This window comes from Trachinotus anak, unplaced genomic scaffold (genome assembly GCF_046630095.1).
Source record: "Trachinotus anak isolate AG129_WGS33_773 ecotype Australia unplaced genomic scaffold, CSIRO_AGI_Tana_v1 ptg000009l, whole genome shotgun sequence".
Taxonomy (NCBI): domain Eukaryota; kingdom Metazoa; phylum Chordata; class Actinopteri; order Carangiformes; family Carangidae; genus Trachinotus; species Trachinotus anak.
The window spans coordinates 13977191-13991285 of NW_027273860.1; the positions used below are offsets into that span (position 1 = coordinate 13977191).

General features: G+C 39.7%; 1 protein-coding gene across 2 annotated transcripts in view; it reads right to left on the minus strand.

Moving 5' to 3' along the window:
* The window catches only part of ctnnd2a (catenin (cadherin-associated protein), delta 2a), a 249987-nt gene that overhangs the window by 108741 nt on the left and 127151 nt on the right, over positions 1 to 14095 (minus strand). For both annotated transcript variants that reach the window (XM_071485479.1, XM_071485478.1), the window contains exon 11: positions 8479 to 8652. In XM_071485479.1, the coding sequence (XP_071341580.1) occupies positions 8479 to 8652 (174 nt within the window). The remainder of the gene's footprint in view (positions 1 to 8478; positions 8653 to 14095) is intronic.

Consider the following 14095-nt stretch of genomic DNA (forward strand, 5'->3'; position numbering starts at 1 on the left):
GAATCAACTCTACAGCATTTTAGAGTGTGGGAGCTGTAGGACACTTGTCTCAAGGTGCCATGTCTTTCTCCGAGAATACTACTTAAGCACAGCAGGGGCTCCAGGCCAGTGGCTACAGTGACACCTTTTTTCCAAAGGTGCTCCATTTATTCAAGGCATACAGCCACTGCATATGACACACTCATGTATGTTAGAACAAGACTAGGTCAATACCTATTATATGGCTGGGCCGTATATGGGCAATGTGTGAAATTGGGGACACAGGTGAAAACTGTTGTGGAACCGTTGTAAACAGCTGGCATTGCAGCTGAGTTCATCTCTTTATCTGTTAGCTCCTCTCCTGCTCTCTGTGCTCACATGTACAGTATTTCAATACAGCCAAATTCCCTATAAAGCTTTTTTTCTCATTTACGTGTTTTCTATTTGAAAGTTTGAGTATGAAATAAACACTGAAGGACAACCCATTAAGACAACATATAACTTTCAAGCTGCGGCTCTGCACTTATAACCACCATGTTGTGTGACAAAATCACCAAATACATAAATGAGAGACAAAGACTATGTTATGATTTCGGCTATATGTATTTGTAAAGTAAGTGCTGCTCCTCCTCTCTACCACTCCGTTGGACTCTCTTGCAAAGGTTTGTCCATAAACTTCCTAGATTTGTCGCCAGGTTCTTAAATCTATCTACAAATGCACTACATTGGCAACACAATGCCGGCTTTAAACACTCCCCTAATAGAAACTATTTGTGCAAATTCATTTTGAAAGTGCAACGACCACCGGGGAAATTTCAACAGAGTCACGTGGTATTGGCTGACCAATGGTGGAACTATGATCTCTCAACTATATCACTCAGTCAGTCATGAACATTTGTGATTGTAGGGCTGGACCCACTGTTGCGATCCAGCCAAAAATTCAAATAAACAATGTAGTTTACTGTGGTTAGAGGGCTGGTCTGGTAGTTATCTGCTTTCTAACTAACAGAGAATGGTTAACAAAAACTCATTTCAGCTAATTACCATAAACTAATTTTAAAAGTGGCTCCTGTTTCTTTCATATCTTCTCTCAATGCCTGAAATGTGAATTTTCCCGTGTGTACGCTACCTCTCGCCCACTGTGTGCTGAAATAAACTCCAGCTCCCCATGACCTCGAATAAGATAAGTGGATCAGAAAATGGATGAATATCACACTTAACTTGATCATGACTCACTGATACATACATTCATACATACATACATACATATGTTTGAGTTTAATTCACTCTCAATAATGTAGGGACAGTGAAACAGATTTAACACATGATACCATTGTGAGGCCTAGTTATTTCCATGTCTTTATGGTATGCTAAAATCAATGTGGAGACAAAGTGCAAGCAAAGAGGTAATAAACAATGTATACCACAATAAACTGTGAATCAATTAATGAATAAACTATTAAATCCTCATGGTTATATGCCTCCACAAACCAGTCAACTTGTAGTTTACATCAGTGTCTGTCCAGGCACAGAGGATCTATACAATCACCCAAGATTAGTGTCACCAATTCAGCATCCAGAGAAAAGTGTTTTTGCAGAACAATAAGATGTCACTGTGAAGTTGACCTTTTCACTTCATCTTTTTATCCTGTTAAGACATTCATGTGAAATTTTGTTGTAATTAGTATGAATGCCAAAAATGTGTCTTATAAGGTCAGAATTTGAACAAGTGGACGTTTGAGACAAATTTGAGGAAATTCCCTCCAGGTGTTCCTGAGATATCGCGTTTACGGGAACGGAACAGACAGACGGGACAACAACCTGAGAAGACAATGTTTGTGACCAACACAGAGGCCCAGACACACATTTTAAACAGCAGATATGAACATGTCTTCTCATTTGATGGTGACAGTCAATCTTACTGTTGTGCTGACTTCAAGTTTATCTGTGTGGTCTCTGAGGACAAAAACAAATGAACGTTCTTTCTACAGTGATGAATTCATTACTGCTGATAAAACAGAGAATATGCTAATCATGTAAACTGAGAAAGCACGGGACACAAGTCGGATACGTGACTGTGTGTGCGTTTCTGTGTTTGTGTTCACCACATGGGTATGAACAGTATTTGTGGCCACTACTGTGTGTGTATACCTATGAATGCAAAGTTTCTGATAAGATGTATAAAGCTTGTTTGTGAGGGGGTGGTGTGAGAGACTAACATCAACTTAACATAAAACTTACATTTAGGATGTGCCATATGTTTTCACAGGGGAAAGAATTTCTGCTGATCTGTGGAGTAAGTCAGCTTTGAGCTGGTAATTAAAGCTTTCTGAGGCTTCAGCAAAAACTCACTCTAAATACTGTACAGATTTAATATACACCACATGAATTCAACTTATAAACTGAGTTGTTGTCCAATAAGTTGAATAATGCTGTGGGTCATAGTTGCATTTTATGTCACAGTTCAGTTCATCTGTTTGGAAACAGATTGCTGCAGAGAAAGGGAGAGAAACCCCTGTTTTGGTTCCTTCCTCAATTAAACTGGGAGTAAACATTGGCTCTCAATTGAGAGCTGACTGGGGAATGACAGTCATAAACTGGACATTTTAATCAGCATAAATGTTTTCACAGTGGAATAAACAACACCTTATAATTAAGTTCAAATTCATTCTTCATTCAGTCTTTACTGGTGTTCAAAAGACAGCAGGTTCATTAAAAGACCAGCAGGATCAGAGGCCAAGCTGAAATTGATCCTGGCCAAACAAATCTAATCTAACCTCACAACAGTGGGAGCCTGGTGAGTGACACACTGAAGTGACTGGGGAGATGCTGAAGCCAAAAGGTCTAACAATACAGCAGTACTTTAGAATCCTGCACTGAGGTTTTACCAGGCTCTAATTGAAAAAGAAGAGGTGATTCAGGTCTACTGAGACCCGACAATTTCTAATGCTAGATGTTCACAGTATTCAGCCTGGAAACAATCAGCCAATGCTGGTTTTACTGTTGTGATTTGTAATTAATAAACAATAAACTGTGTATACTGGTTGGAAAATGCAATCACATAATCAGCATCTTTCATTCAAATTCTTAGGAATTATTTTGAAAATTCTTTACTTTTTAATTCACATTTACACTAACTTACTACTCCACTGGGTGCAGTCCTAAATATAGAGTCTTAAATCTCTGAGCAAATGTTTTGGAGGCTTATGCCTTTAACACTTCCTTCATTTAGATCCAGAAACAATGATGAAACAAAGGAAGTAGCACCTGCGTTTTTTCATGAATTATCTGTAAATATATCAAAAGTCAAATTAATTTTGTATGAAAATTACACCAGATAACAAAAGAGATAACTTGCTGGAATCATCATTTTTATTTTATTTTGATTACTGTCATAGAGTGACATCATGATATATACTTCTATGACAATTAATGTAAGCATCAATATAGCTGCATAAGATACACACACAGACTCACACACACATAGCCCAAGTGGCTATGCTTAGCATTATAAACCACATTTGGTCACTGGAAGACATATGCCAGATGAAAGTGAGCTTTTCCTTTCTCTTTTTTTTTTCAGAGATCTGTCACTTTCTCTATTTAAGAGGTGCCCTGAACTTTTCCTGCCTTCTGGTTAGAAGACACAGAGCAACTGCTCGCTCGCTGGCTCTCTCTCTCTCTCTCTCTCTCCAGTGCTCTTCATCTTTACCCATTCCTCCCGCCTCTGTTGGGCTTGTTTTTGCTCTCTCATCTCTCTCCCCCGTTACTCTCTCTGTTCTGTCCCCCTCATTAGGATATCAGATCTCATTACAGAGGGTGCACAGCAGATTTAAAGGAGAAAGCAGATTGATGTAATGGTTTAATGCAAAGCCTTCCTCATATTCCTTTCTCTTCTTTTTACTGTGCATGTGTGTGTGTGTGTGTGTGTGTGTGTGCACATTAACACTGGTGAAAGGAACCTGTGCTGTAGAGCTGCAACTTCAAGCAAAAATAATCCTGCTTTGGTTTCGAGAAACATCATAACACACACACACACACACACACACACACACACACACACACACTGTTGCACTTATGTAACAGAGTTGATCCCTTGTCCTGGGAACTGCTTGAATCTAATTGCAGAAATCTAATGAGGAAGTGTGTGTATAAAGGTGTGTTTGAATATTCTGTGATTCTTACAACACCACATCTTTACTGCATTTCCCCAAAAACTGAGAGGATAAAAAAAAAAAAAAACCACACCATGTGACCAAAACATCATTATTCATTTACAGAAAGAGGAGGAGTCAGAAGACAGAACAACACCACTGAGGCTGTGGCAGAAGCTGCACTGCAACAGCCCAAAAATACATCCCAAACCCTGAAAGATTACGCCAAGAACTTACACAGACATAAAATGGAAAACCAGCCTCTGGACACATTAAATTTCTCTTTACATAAATAAAGTGTGCATTTGGCTTCTATAAAACGCATGATATCCCCATGTGTGAATATGTACCAAGAAAAACCTCCTAACAACATAATTAAAATGCACAACTAAGAATGGTTCAAGTTTAGAGTGACCAAGATGACTCTTATTTTACAAAGTTTTTGGAGTGAGTAAACCACTGTCCATGATGCTGTCTGGTTGGCAGGTGATAAGACATAAACACTTAAACAACACTACAGAGGTGAACAGAGGTAGTGTCTTGTGTCTTTTGCAGTGATGGAAAATGCATTAAAAAGAGTCTTGTTCATAGTCAATATGTTAAGTGCCGCCAAATGCAAATTATGAACTATTTTTTTCCGTATTCCCACCTTTTTTCCGTACAGTATTTGGTTCTGTTAGTGCTTGAGGAAATATAACCTTGTTTTCACCAAGGCTTAGTGACTAGTGATTGTTGAAGAATTAATGTCTGTCTCCTCCAGAGATACTGCAGGGAGCAATGTTAAACTACATAATACCCCTTATCAGCAGCAATAGCTCAACCTGGTTACTAGATGCACTTGACAAATAGCCATGGCAGTGAATCTACCCATTCTCACTGTCACCGCATGAGCTACGTGCAGGCCTGATGTTAAGCTATTAAAGAGAAAAAGTGCCACATCCATTTAGAGTCACTGTTATTCCCAGTGGTCAGAGTTATTAATACAGGCCAAGATAGCTTTCATGACATAAAGACAGAAGGTACAAAGGCAAAACTGGAGGAACAAAGGCAGGAGGGGAGGTAGGGAAAAAGAAAAGAACAAGGAGGGAAGGTCAGAGGAAAAGGAGCGCAAGGAAGAAGAGAGGAGGGCATGAAATAAGCTGAGGGGAAAGCAAAAGATTTCACTGACATGCACTGCCCACTGAATTAGTGGAGACTATGATGAGATAGGGGGAAAATTAAAGAAGGATAGCAATACAATACAAGAGGGGAAAGAAAAAAAGAAGAAGAGAGAGAAATAATAACAAGGACAGAGAGACTGTAAAAAAAGAAAGGGAAGCATAGTGACAAAGTGTAGGCCAATTTCAAAAACACACAGTGTCATTTTGGAAAAAAACAAACAAATGTGAAAACCACATTCCTGAGGCTTTTTCTTGCTACAATTCTTCTCTGTACCAGAATGCCTTCGTGCTCTGGAGACGCTGTGACCATGCAGGAATTATCGCTTGAAATAGGCCACATTAACCTGCAGTCCTCTGGGGCACTGGCCTGGTTTAATCCAAGAATGAAGCACTGTGTCACTGCCTACACACACGCATAGCATAAAAACACACAGATACAGACTCATATTCATGCTATGCATGAATGTGGATGGATGAATGGATAGATAGATAGATAGATAGATAGATAGATAGATAGATAGATAGATAGATAGATAGATAGATAGATAGATAGATAGATAGATAGATAGATAGATAGATAGATAGATAGATCTGCTGCTGTTAATTTAACACTCCAACGATGAAAGTAAAATTGAACTGAGCTGTAAAGAGTAGGAAGCAATGGAAAGTGAGCAGACGGACATGTTAACCAATTGACAGTGTTATAAACTGGACCTGACTGATGTGTCTATCCTCTCAAGTGTGTTTTCAAACTGCTGTCCACTGCACTGCTAGAAAATGCCACAGACTTCTTAAGACTGCAGGTCTGTTTGTTTATTGCTGTTCTGACTAGATGGAGGAGGTTGAGAGTCGCAGTGAGCAGACACAAATCACAAGTTCCTCAAAGCATAAAGCAGGCCTAAATCCTCAGCTAAGAGCATCACCGTTAAAACACAAACCAAGTGCGGGTGACTATGCACTGAGTAGATGCTTGAGCCAAAAAAAACATAGCTAAATTCGCACTATTTGTTTGTAAACCAGCTAATTTGTCTCTTCAAATGCACCAAATTGGTGGATATTCGTCTTGACCCAATGTGCCACTGCTTCCTCCTCATGTCCTGTTCACTCCCTGTCCCCATTTCTCTCCACTTGACTATCTGCCCTTAAATAGGTCAGGAAACAGCCCCTATAAAAACTAGTGAAAGTTCAGTTCTACTCACTTAAATTGCTTTTGTTGTATCATGCAGCCATTTCTTCATAGTTAAGTGTCCAGTTAAGTAATGCGATGGCCCACAGACTCAATGAATACTGGCCTTGAATTAGCTGTGACAGTGTGCACCATATTAATGACCAACTGACTACAACCTTGCAAATTTTGTTGCAATATCTTCCTTTTCTTTCCACCAAATGACTTATAGCATTAATTACATTGATCCATGCCAGCTTAATGAACCAATAATGTGAGCCTGCCATTGCCAAGAAAAGGCACTGTGACATAATTAATGACTTATCGCTCACTGTGTCAGCATAGCCCTTATCAGTTCATTATGTGCTATCACTCTGTGCAGTTTGACTCCTTATTACACAGCCTCCTAGTCACTGCACATGCTATTCACATAGCTTTTAAAACATGCTGCACCAAGGCCAGGCCCTAATTCAGCAGCCCAGTGACTTCAAGGTGCTGTTCATTTTTGATGTGTTGATTTACCACAGTAGTTATATGGGCCAAGCACAGTAGGGATATAAGTGTGTATGCAGTGAAGAAGGCTCATGCTGATATACTGTGGTGGAGGATTTAGTTCAAACAACATGAGACAATCTATTAAAATATTGTATCATAGCAAAAGCGTATTGTAAACCTCAAGTGTTGCAATTAAATGTACACGGTCTAATCCACAGTCTATTGATTTTTGTAGCTGCAGTACAAATTTCCTTTGTGAGTTTTCCTATACCCATCTATTGAAACTACAAATACAAGGCGCAGTAAATTATAGATAACAGTGGTTCCTCTCTGTACACTTCTGAAGCACACTTATTTAATTAATTCCTGCTCACAAAGACAATCCTACCACTGGATACACTCTTCAGAATTTCACAGACAGCAATCAAAGACATATCTCACAATCATAAAAGCAAAGCCCAATGACCCTTTAACACTGAAAAGTGCTTCAAAAGCTATGCTCCGTGCTTAAAGGCAATTCTCACTCTTTTCAAGTGAGTCAAACTGATCGACTGAAATGCTGGTCTAGAGCGGCATATTTACTGCTATGATTCTGACCCAAATGCTAATGATAGCTATTAAGGCTAGGCTGGTTAATGACATCGAGGGAGCTGTGAATGTGGCGTGACCAACTTGGGTGTTTTCATGATACGGTAATGGGATTAACATGGCGTACCTAAACCCACATTGAGATAAGCTCAATGAAGCCCTATTAAAAACACATTGCTGGCAACAATGGAGTTATGGGGTGAGCGGGTGAGACTGAGTGTGTCTGACTGTGTGAGTTTGATCGAAAATGTGCCGTACTGTGATTCATTCCCAACTGGAAACACATGAAGCCCACAAAATGTGTACAGATGTGTCGATAAAGACCTTTTCTACAGGCCTGACTCTTTCCTTCCTTTTATGTATTTTCTCTATTTGTCCCTGGGTTGGGTGCACACAGAAGGAGCTTTGACCAAAACATGAGAAGGGCTGTAACATTCTCTTTCCTGATGAGTGTCATTGCATCTATAAATCATGTCTACCTGACACTGGGTAAATGAGGAGATTAACATGAGGTGAGCACATGCTGTGTGACTGACACAGTGATGTAAACTGATGTAAGTGTAGCTCCTAATGAACACATATTTTGCCTCTTCATACGAGATTGTCCCAGATTCAAGTCTGCATAAAGGCAGATCCTGTCCATAATCTCTAATTGTTGTTGTCCATCTGCAAGGGAGGGCGTCTGTCTCACAGCTGATGTAAAATATGCGAGGACACAAGAGTGCCAAAAGCTACAAAATCCTAGCTGTTGCAAGATACATTTTAGGTTTAAAATGACCAAAAAAATAACACAAAAATTAGGAACACTCAGTTTCATTAGTGTAAAACCATTGTACAACACAAAATACACAACATATGAAGTGCAAAAAAAGGACACAAATGCTAAAATGAAACTGCATAGTTGTAACTTATTTTACAAATGTAGCAAGGGCCTTACCGGTGTTGTTGCGATAAGGGCCTGTGTCTGGCCCCTGGCTCTGGCTGAGGCTCCTCATGGGGCCCTTGTTATGGTAGACACGCTCTTCATAGATGGGATCTATGTGGTGCTCTGGGGACCCCAAGGGCCGAAGAGCCTCCTGACTGTGCTGACTGCTGTAGGAGCCACGAGAGCCTGGAGAAAAGAGAGAGGGAGAAAAAAGATGAAGGAGAGCAGAGGAGGAGAGGCAAATATGAGACGAAGTACAGCAGGTAAAGATAGGAGGTACAGAGGGACTGATCAGATGGATTAAAGGAGGTATGGAACAAGGAAAGGAAAGGAGGAAAGATAGAGTAACATTTTAGATGGAATTAGAAGGCGGTGATAAGATCTACACAGAATGAAGAAGGTGAAGGAAGAAATAAGGAGAATGTGAAAGGAAGAGGTGATAAAGGAATAAATAAGGACAAATGAATGTGGCACGGATGCCCAAGAAAGACAAGACAAAAGAGAAGAAGCAAGTGTGTAGATAAAGGGTGAAAAACAGTGATGATGAGGTGGGGAAACAAGGCTCATTCAAGAAAAGCAGGCCTATGTGATTCCTCTGTTTGTATTCCTGTCCATTTTCACCCTGTTCCTTTCAATGTAGAGTGTTACAGAGTGCTAAGTGACAGACAGTACATCATTTATACAGTAAGCAGATAAAGGTGATGTGTTTGTATGAGTGGTAGAGGAAAGGAAGAGTTAGAGATGCATCAAATAGGACTGCAGAAAAAAAAAGCAAACTGAAAATTAGAGAGACATGCATAGTGACACATGAGATAGGAAGAAGTAGACAGAGATTCATAGAGACAGAGAAAAAAAAAGAGAGCAAGAAATCCTCTGTGTTTCTTTTTTTTTTAATCTCCATGGAACACATTGCTGGTCGTCAGCTATAAAATAATGAGATGCAGTGTTCCCCCTTCTTGCTCTGTGTTTGGCAGGAATCCCACAGACACAGGGCAAGGAAGTCACTGACAGGAGGTATTTGTTCATTACACAGCAGAACAAATGTAAGGCAGGGGCCTCCGTCTGAAAACACAGAGAGCAAAATTAAAATTAGGAAAGAGGAGAAAAGGAGGAGACCGAGGGACTATGAAGGCGAGTCAGCGGGGCTTTGATGACATGACAGAAGATAAAGTGAAAGGACATGCTCATACTCATATATGCAGACTTAGAAAGCTATGAGTGATGGAGAGAAAAAGAGACGGTCCAGTGGAGCTAATGTCGTATCATATCGCATTAGTTGTGTGCCAAGGATTTGAAAAGTCTAGTGCTCAGACCTAGATTCAAACCTCTGCGTGTATCCACCATCAACTTAACGCAGTCAAAGCCCCTCAAGCTTTCAGATCATATCAGAAATCAATGCATGTGTGGCACTCAGCCATCTCAGTTGGATCAAGCACATAGTAGCTTGTAGCCTTGTAGTAGCTGTTTTTTGTTGCAGCTTAGTACCAGCTTGTCTTTACTGTTCACCAAAGCACACAAGCAAACGACAACAATTTAAAGATGAATCAGAGTAAATATTCAAGCAGGAACACACAGTAGGACTTTATCGAATAGTCTTTAAAGTAAGATGAGGGAGAGTTTGCCTGCACTTCCTGCTCTACACTATGGCATGTGATAAAGCACCCGTCTGCCTCATCATGTCTGCCTTTACCATGACTGTGGCAAAGAGGCTATTACGCTCCATGCAACTGTGTCCTCCTTTCAACAGCATGGGTAACTGACTGGCCTGTTTACCTCCCTCGCCAAAGAAAAGGTTAGCTGCATCCAGTCACACTCTGCTAGCCAGCTGCAGGCAGGCAGAGAACTCTTGCAGAAAGACAAAGAGGGAATCAGAATAAGGGAGTGACAAAAAAAGAAGAGATAAAAGAGATGGAGAAAAATTGAGAAAGCGACAGAAATGGAGGAGGAGGGAGCTTAAAGTTCGGACATTGCAGCGAGAAACAAGCAAGAAAGAGACAGCGACGGTCAGAATATGCATGAAGGAGTGCTAATTAGAGTCATGGACACACCCATTAACAGCATGACTCATCCCAACTCTCTCTCTTCCTCCCATGACTTTCATCTCTGATGTCTTGGTGAGTTGGTTTTATTTCTTTATTCATTTATTTTCTGACTCACAGGGGCCCACTTGTGGAAATGCTGACCTCTTTCTTTGAAAGGGGAAGGGAAGTTTAAGAACGGAAGAAAGCATCATGCAAAGAGGAAAAAGAAAAGAGAAAGATGCCCTCCCATGATGTTTCATTCAGTAAAATATTTAAACAGGATAACAAAATCTATATAAAAAAACCCACTCTGGCCTCTTGATGCCTCACAGTCTTGTGTGTATATTTAAAAAAAGGAAGAAAACTAAATATAGCTTACACCTATAGTAAAAAAAAGAGGATATCAAAATAAAAACAGCCAACAATAATTTCTATTCTTTGCTCTCTCATACGTAAACATTCTCCAGCTGTAATCTCATCAGGATAGGGTGATGTTTTTCTCTGTCGAGTTCACACTGAATATCAAAATGATCAGACCAGTCAAATCAAAAATTTAAAAAGACCATTTATTTAAATGAGATCACTGAGGCCTGAGGCTCATATCAGACTATATCTAAATTTTATTTACTATTAACTTTTAATCATCTCTATTTGCTTAAAGATCCCAGTCATTCATTTTTTTCAGTTCATTAATAAGCTGTGGCAATATTTATACACATTGGCCTGCATCACTCAGGCCCTTCATGTAGAAAGAGGGGATGTCTTTTTTTAGTTGATTTCTGTTTCTTTACGCAGCTTGACTTCACCGTAGAGTAGGTGCTGTAGAGCTGCGAAGTACCTCTGCAAACATGCTGCTCACATGTACTCTGCTGTGCTTTTTCCAGGAGGGTGTCCCCTGCTGGGAATATGCAAACCTGTAACTAGCAGTTTCTACAAATAATTCTTTGTTGGTCATTTTGCAAACATGGTGAGAACCAGAAGTCACTGCCAATTACAGTTAAGTATTTGAAAGCTAATTTCTGACATTTCCAGTTGCCTTTAAATTGCCCTGATACAATCAAGTCCAAGCTTGTGACAGCAAATTCTGATAATCATATGAGCCAGGTCTGCTAATTGATCTCATTTCCATCGGGATTCATTCCTGCACAGTCGTTGCTTTTCTTCTTCATTTAAAGTCTTCAGGAGACATGAAACTCCAGGCATTGCTTCAAGATTGCTTCATGCCCTCAGGATAAAGCATGAAGGTCACGTTCTTCATCCATTATATATCCAAGTTTAAAGGACTAATCAATTAGACTTAACCCAAAGCTTCAAAACACTGCTGTCAGTAATCAATATTAATCTTGTCAAATATTTCACTTGTGTTGCAGAAAAAAATATGAAATCATTCAATCTGTGTCAAAGAGCACTACAACAAAGCCACTAATTTGCCTTTTACCAGGGCTCAGTCTTAGTCTCTTCATTCACTGACACACAAAACCGGTCTTCACTTAGGGTTCCCACTCTTTTATACAGCTCATGTTCCAGGACATTTTCATGATGATCTAGCAAATGACAGACAGGAATCTTGCCATACGCCAATATGTTCCTTTCTGTGTAAGTCAGATTTAAAATAAGTATACTTGGCTATGCTTATCTTTGAAATCATCTCTTACATGCTTAATTAATTGTGAAATTATGACAAATTCATCAGGAGAACGTTTTATTTACATAGTGCTTGCCAACCAATAACTAAATAGCCTGCCCTGAAGAGCAATAACACAAAGAGTGGCCCACAATTTACCTGCTGACAAATCTAGACAGAACTTTACAGCTAAATGTATGATTCAAAGTTGAATTCGCAAAGATTATTTACTGCAGCTGCAGTTTCTCACTTTAGCCCCTGCACTAGTAGCAGGAAGTTAAGTCTTAAACAAGCTTAATCACACCCACTGCGAGCTACCACCACAACAGTTTAGCATTTCATATCATATTATGATCTGCTTTACCTAAACAACACAGCCTCGGGTTTGAAGGGACGTTGACAATGATGCTAGAAAAGTAAAAAGTGCAGTTAGCGAGTATTAACCATTTTTTGACTAACATACAGTTGGGCTCCCATTCATTGTATTGTCCCCGGCTTCTCATTATTTCATCCAACTCTAGCAATGAAGCAACTTGAAACCTTTAAGCTAAGTCTATGATTTCAAAGGCGTCTGGTCGCTGTACAGTTCACATTACACAACTTGCTGACTTGCGATCGGGCAGCCTTGAAGTCGTGAAGAGTTCACAGTACACAACTGAGCAGCAACACAGAGTCACGTACTAGACGCTCTTTCCACCCAACTAGTCTGTCTGGTCTTCTGTCACAAAAAGCTCTGCGAGAAGTGATGACACTCTGATACAGGAAATTACGCAATTCTTTGCACAAAACAGGATTTGAAAAAAATGGAGATCAGATGAAAACAATCACTACTTGTTTGCACAAAGCTTTGTGTTGAAATTTTTTTTTGCCATCTTCTCGACCATGTCATGTTGTTGTTTTAGGCTTACAGGTTACTGCCTCTTTCCCCTTATCCCATGTCCTACGCTCTCATTGGCTGTAGTTCGTCAGTGACAGGTCAGATATTTAGCATGCTAGATATCGGGTCGGCATGTGACGGGTCAGTGAGCCTCAATAATAGAAGAGTTCACACATAGTGACTGGAGTTCACCGATCAACCACTGATCTACCTCTTTCTACCTCTCTCAGGGTGCCTTCACAGCAATGCCAAACAAAACTGATAGCTGCCTATTCAAAATACTATCATCCATGAACTACCCTACAATTCAAATGTCAACCTGAACATAACTTTGCCCGTAAATAGAAGAATGTTGAAATAATTTTCCAGGACAACGCAATACTTTCCAGGACATCTTACTTTTTCCACTCATGTTCCATGGGTTCTCCATGACTGAAAAACTTGTCAACTGTTTTCAAGGTTTTCCAGGACGCATGGGAACCTTGTTTACTATACATTTAGCTCACACATTGTCCATATACACATATAAGAAAAAGAAAACAAAGTAAATGAAGATGAAATAACAACCTTTAATGCTTCCCTAAACCCTTAAATGCCCTGAAAAAAAATATTTCACAAAAGAGTGAAAGAAAAGAAGTTTCAGTGTTTGCAGTAACTTGATGCTACATCTCATGCTCTAAAGCACAGGGAAGAACACAGCTGCCTAAAACTACTTTTAGTCTGAATAACACTTGAAATAGTGGTCTATCTGCAGTATTTAATTCAAACAAGCACAAACAGCCAAATAAAATTTTACACTAACTTACTATGGACCATAAACAGTTGGCACAACACATTTTCTTTTGGGTTTGACATTCAGCCAACTCAATTTTGTAGAGTCAAGAGAAAAAGCCATTGACTAGTCAATGTAACTGCAGGAGTCAACAAAAGTCTCTGTTATCCTGAATGCCGCCTCTAGTAAGACCAGTGTCATTCTAATACAGTCGGCTCCCAGACACAGTAAATAGATCTTATTCAAGGACACAACTAGAATAAGAATCGTTTTAATCTTCTTAAAAAAAGGTTATTGTCTGGTAGTCACAGCAGACCTGTTCATAAACAGCTCAA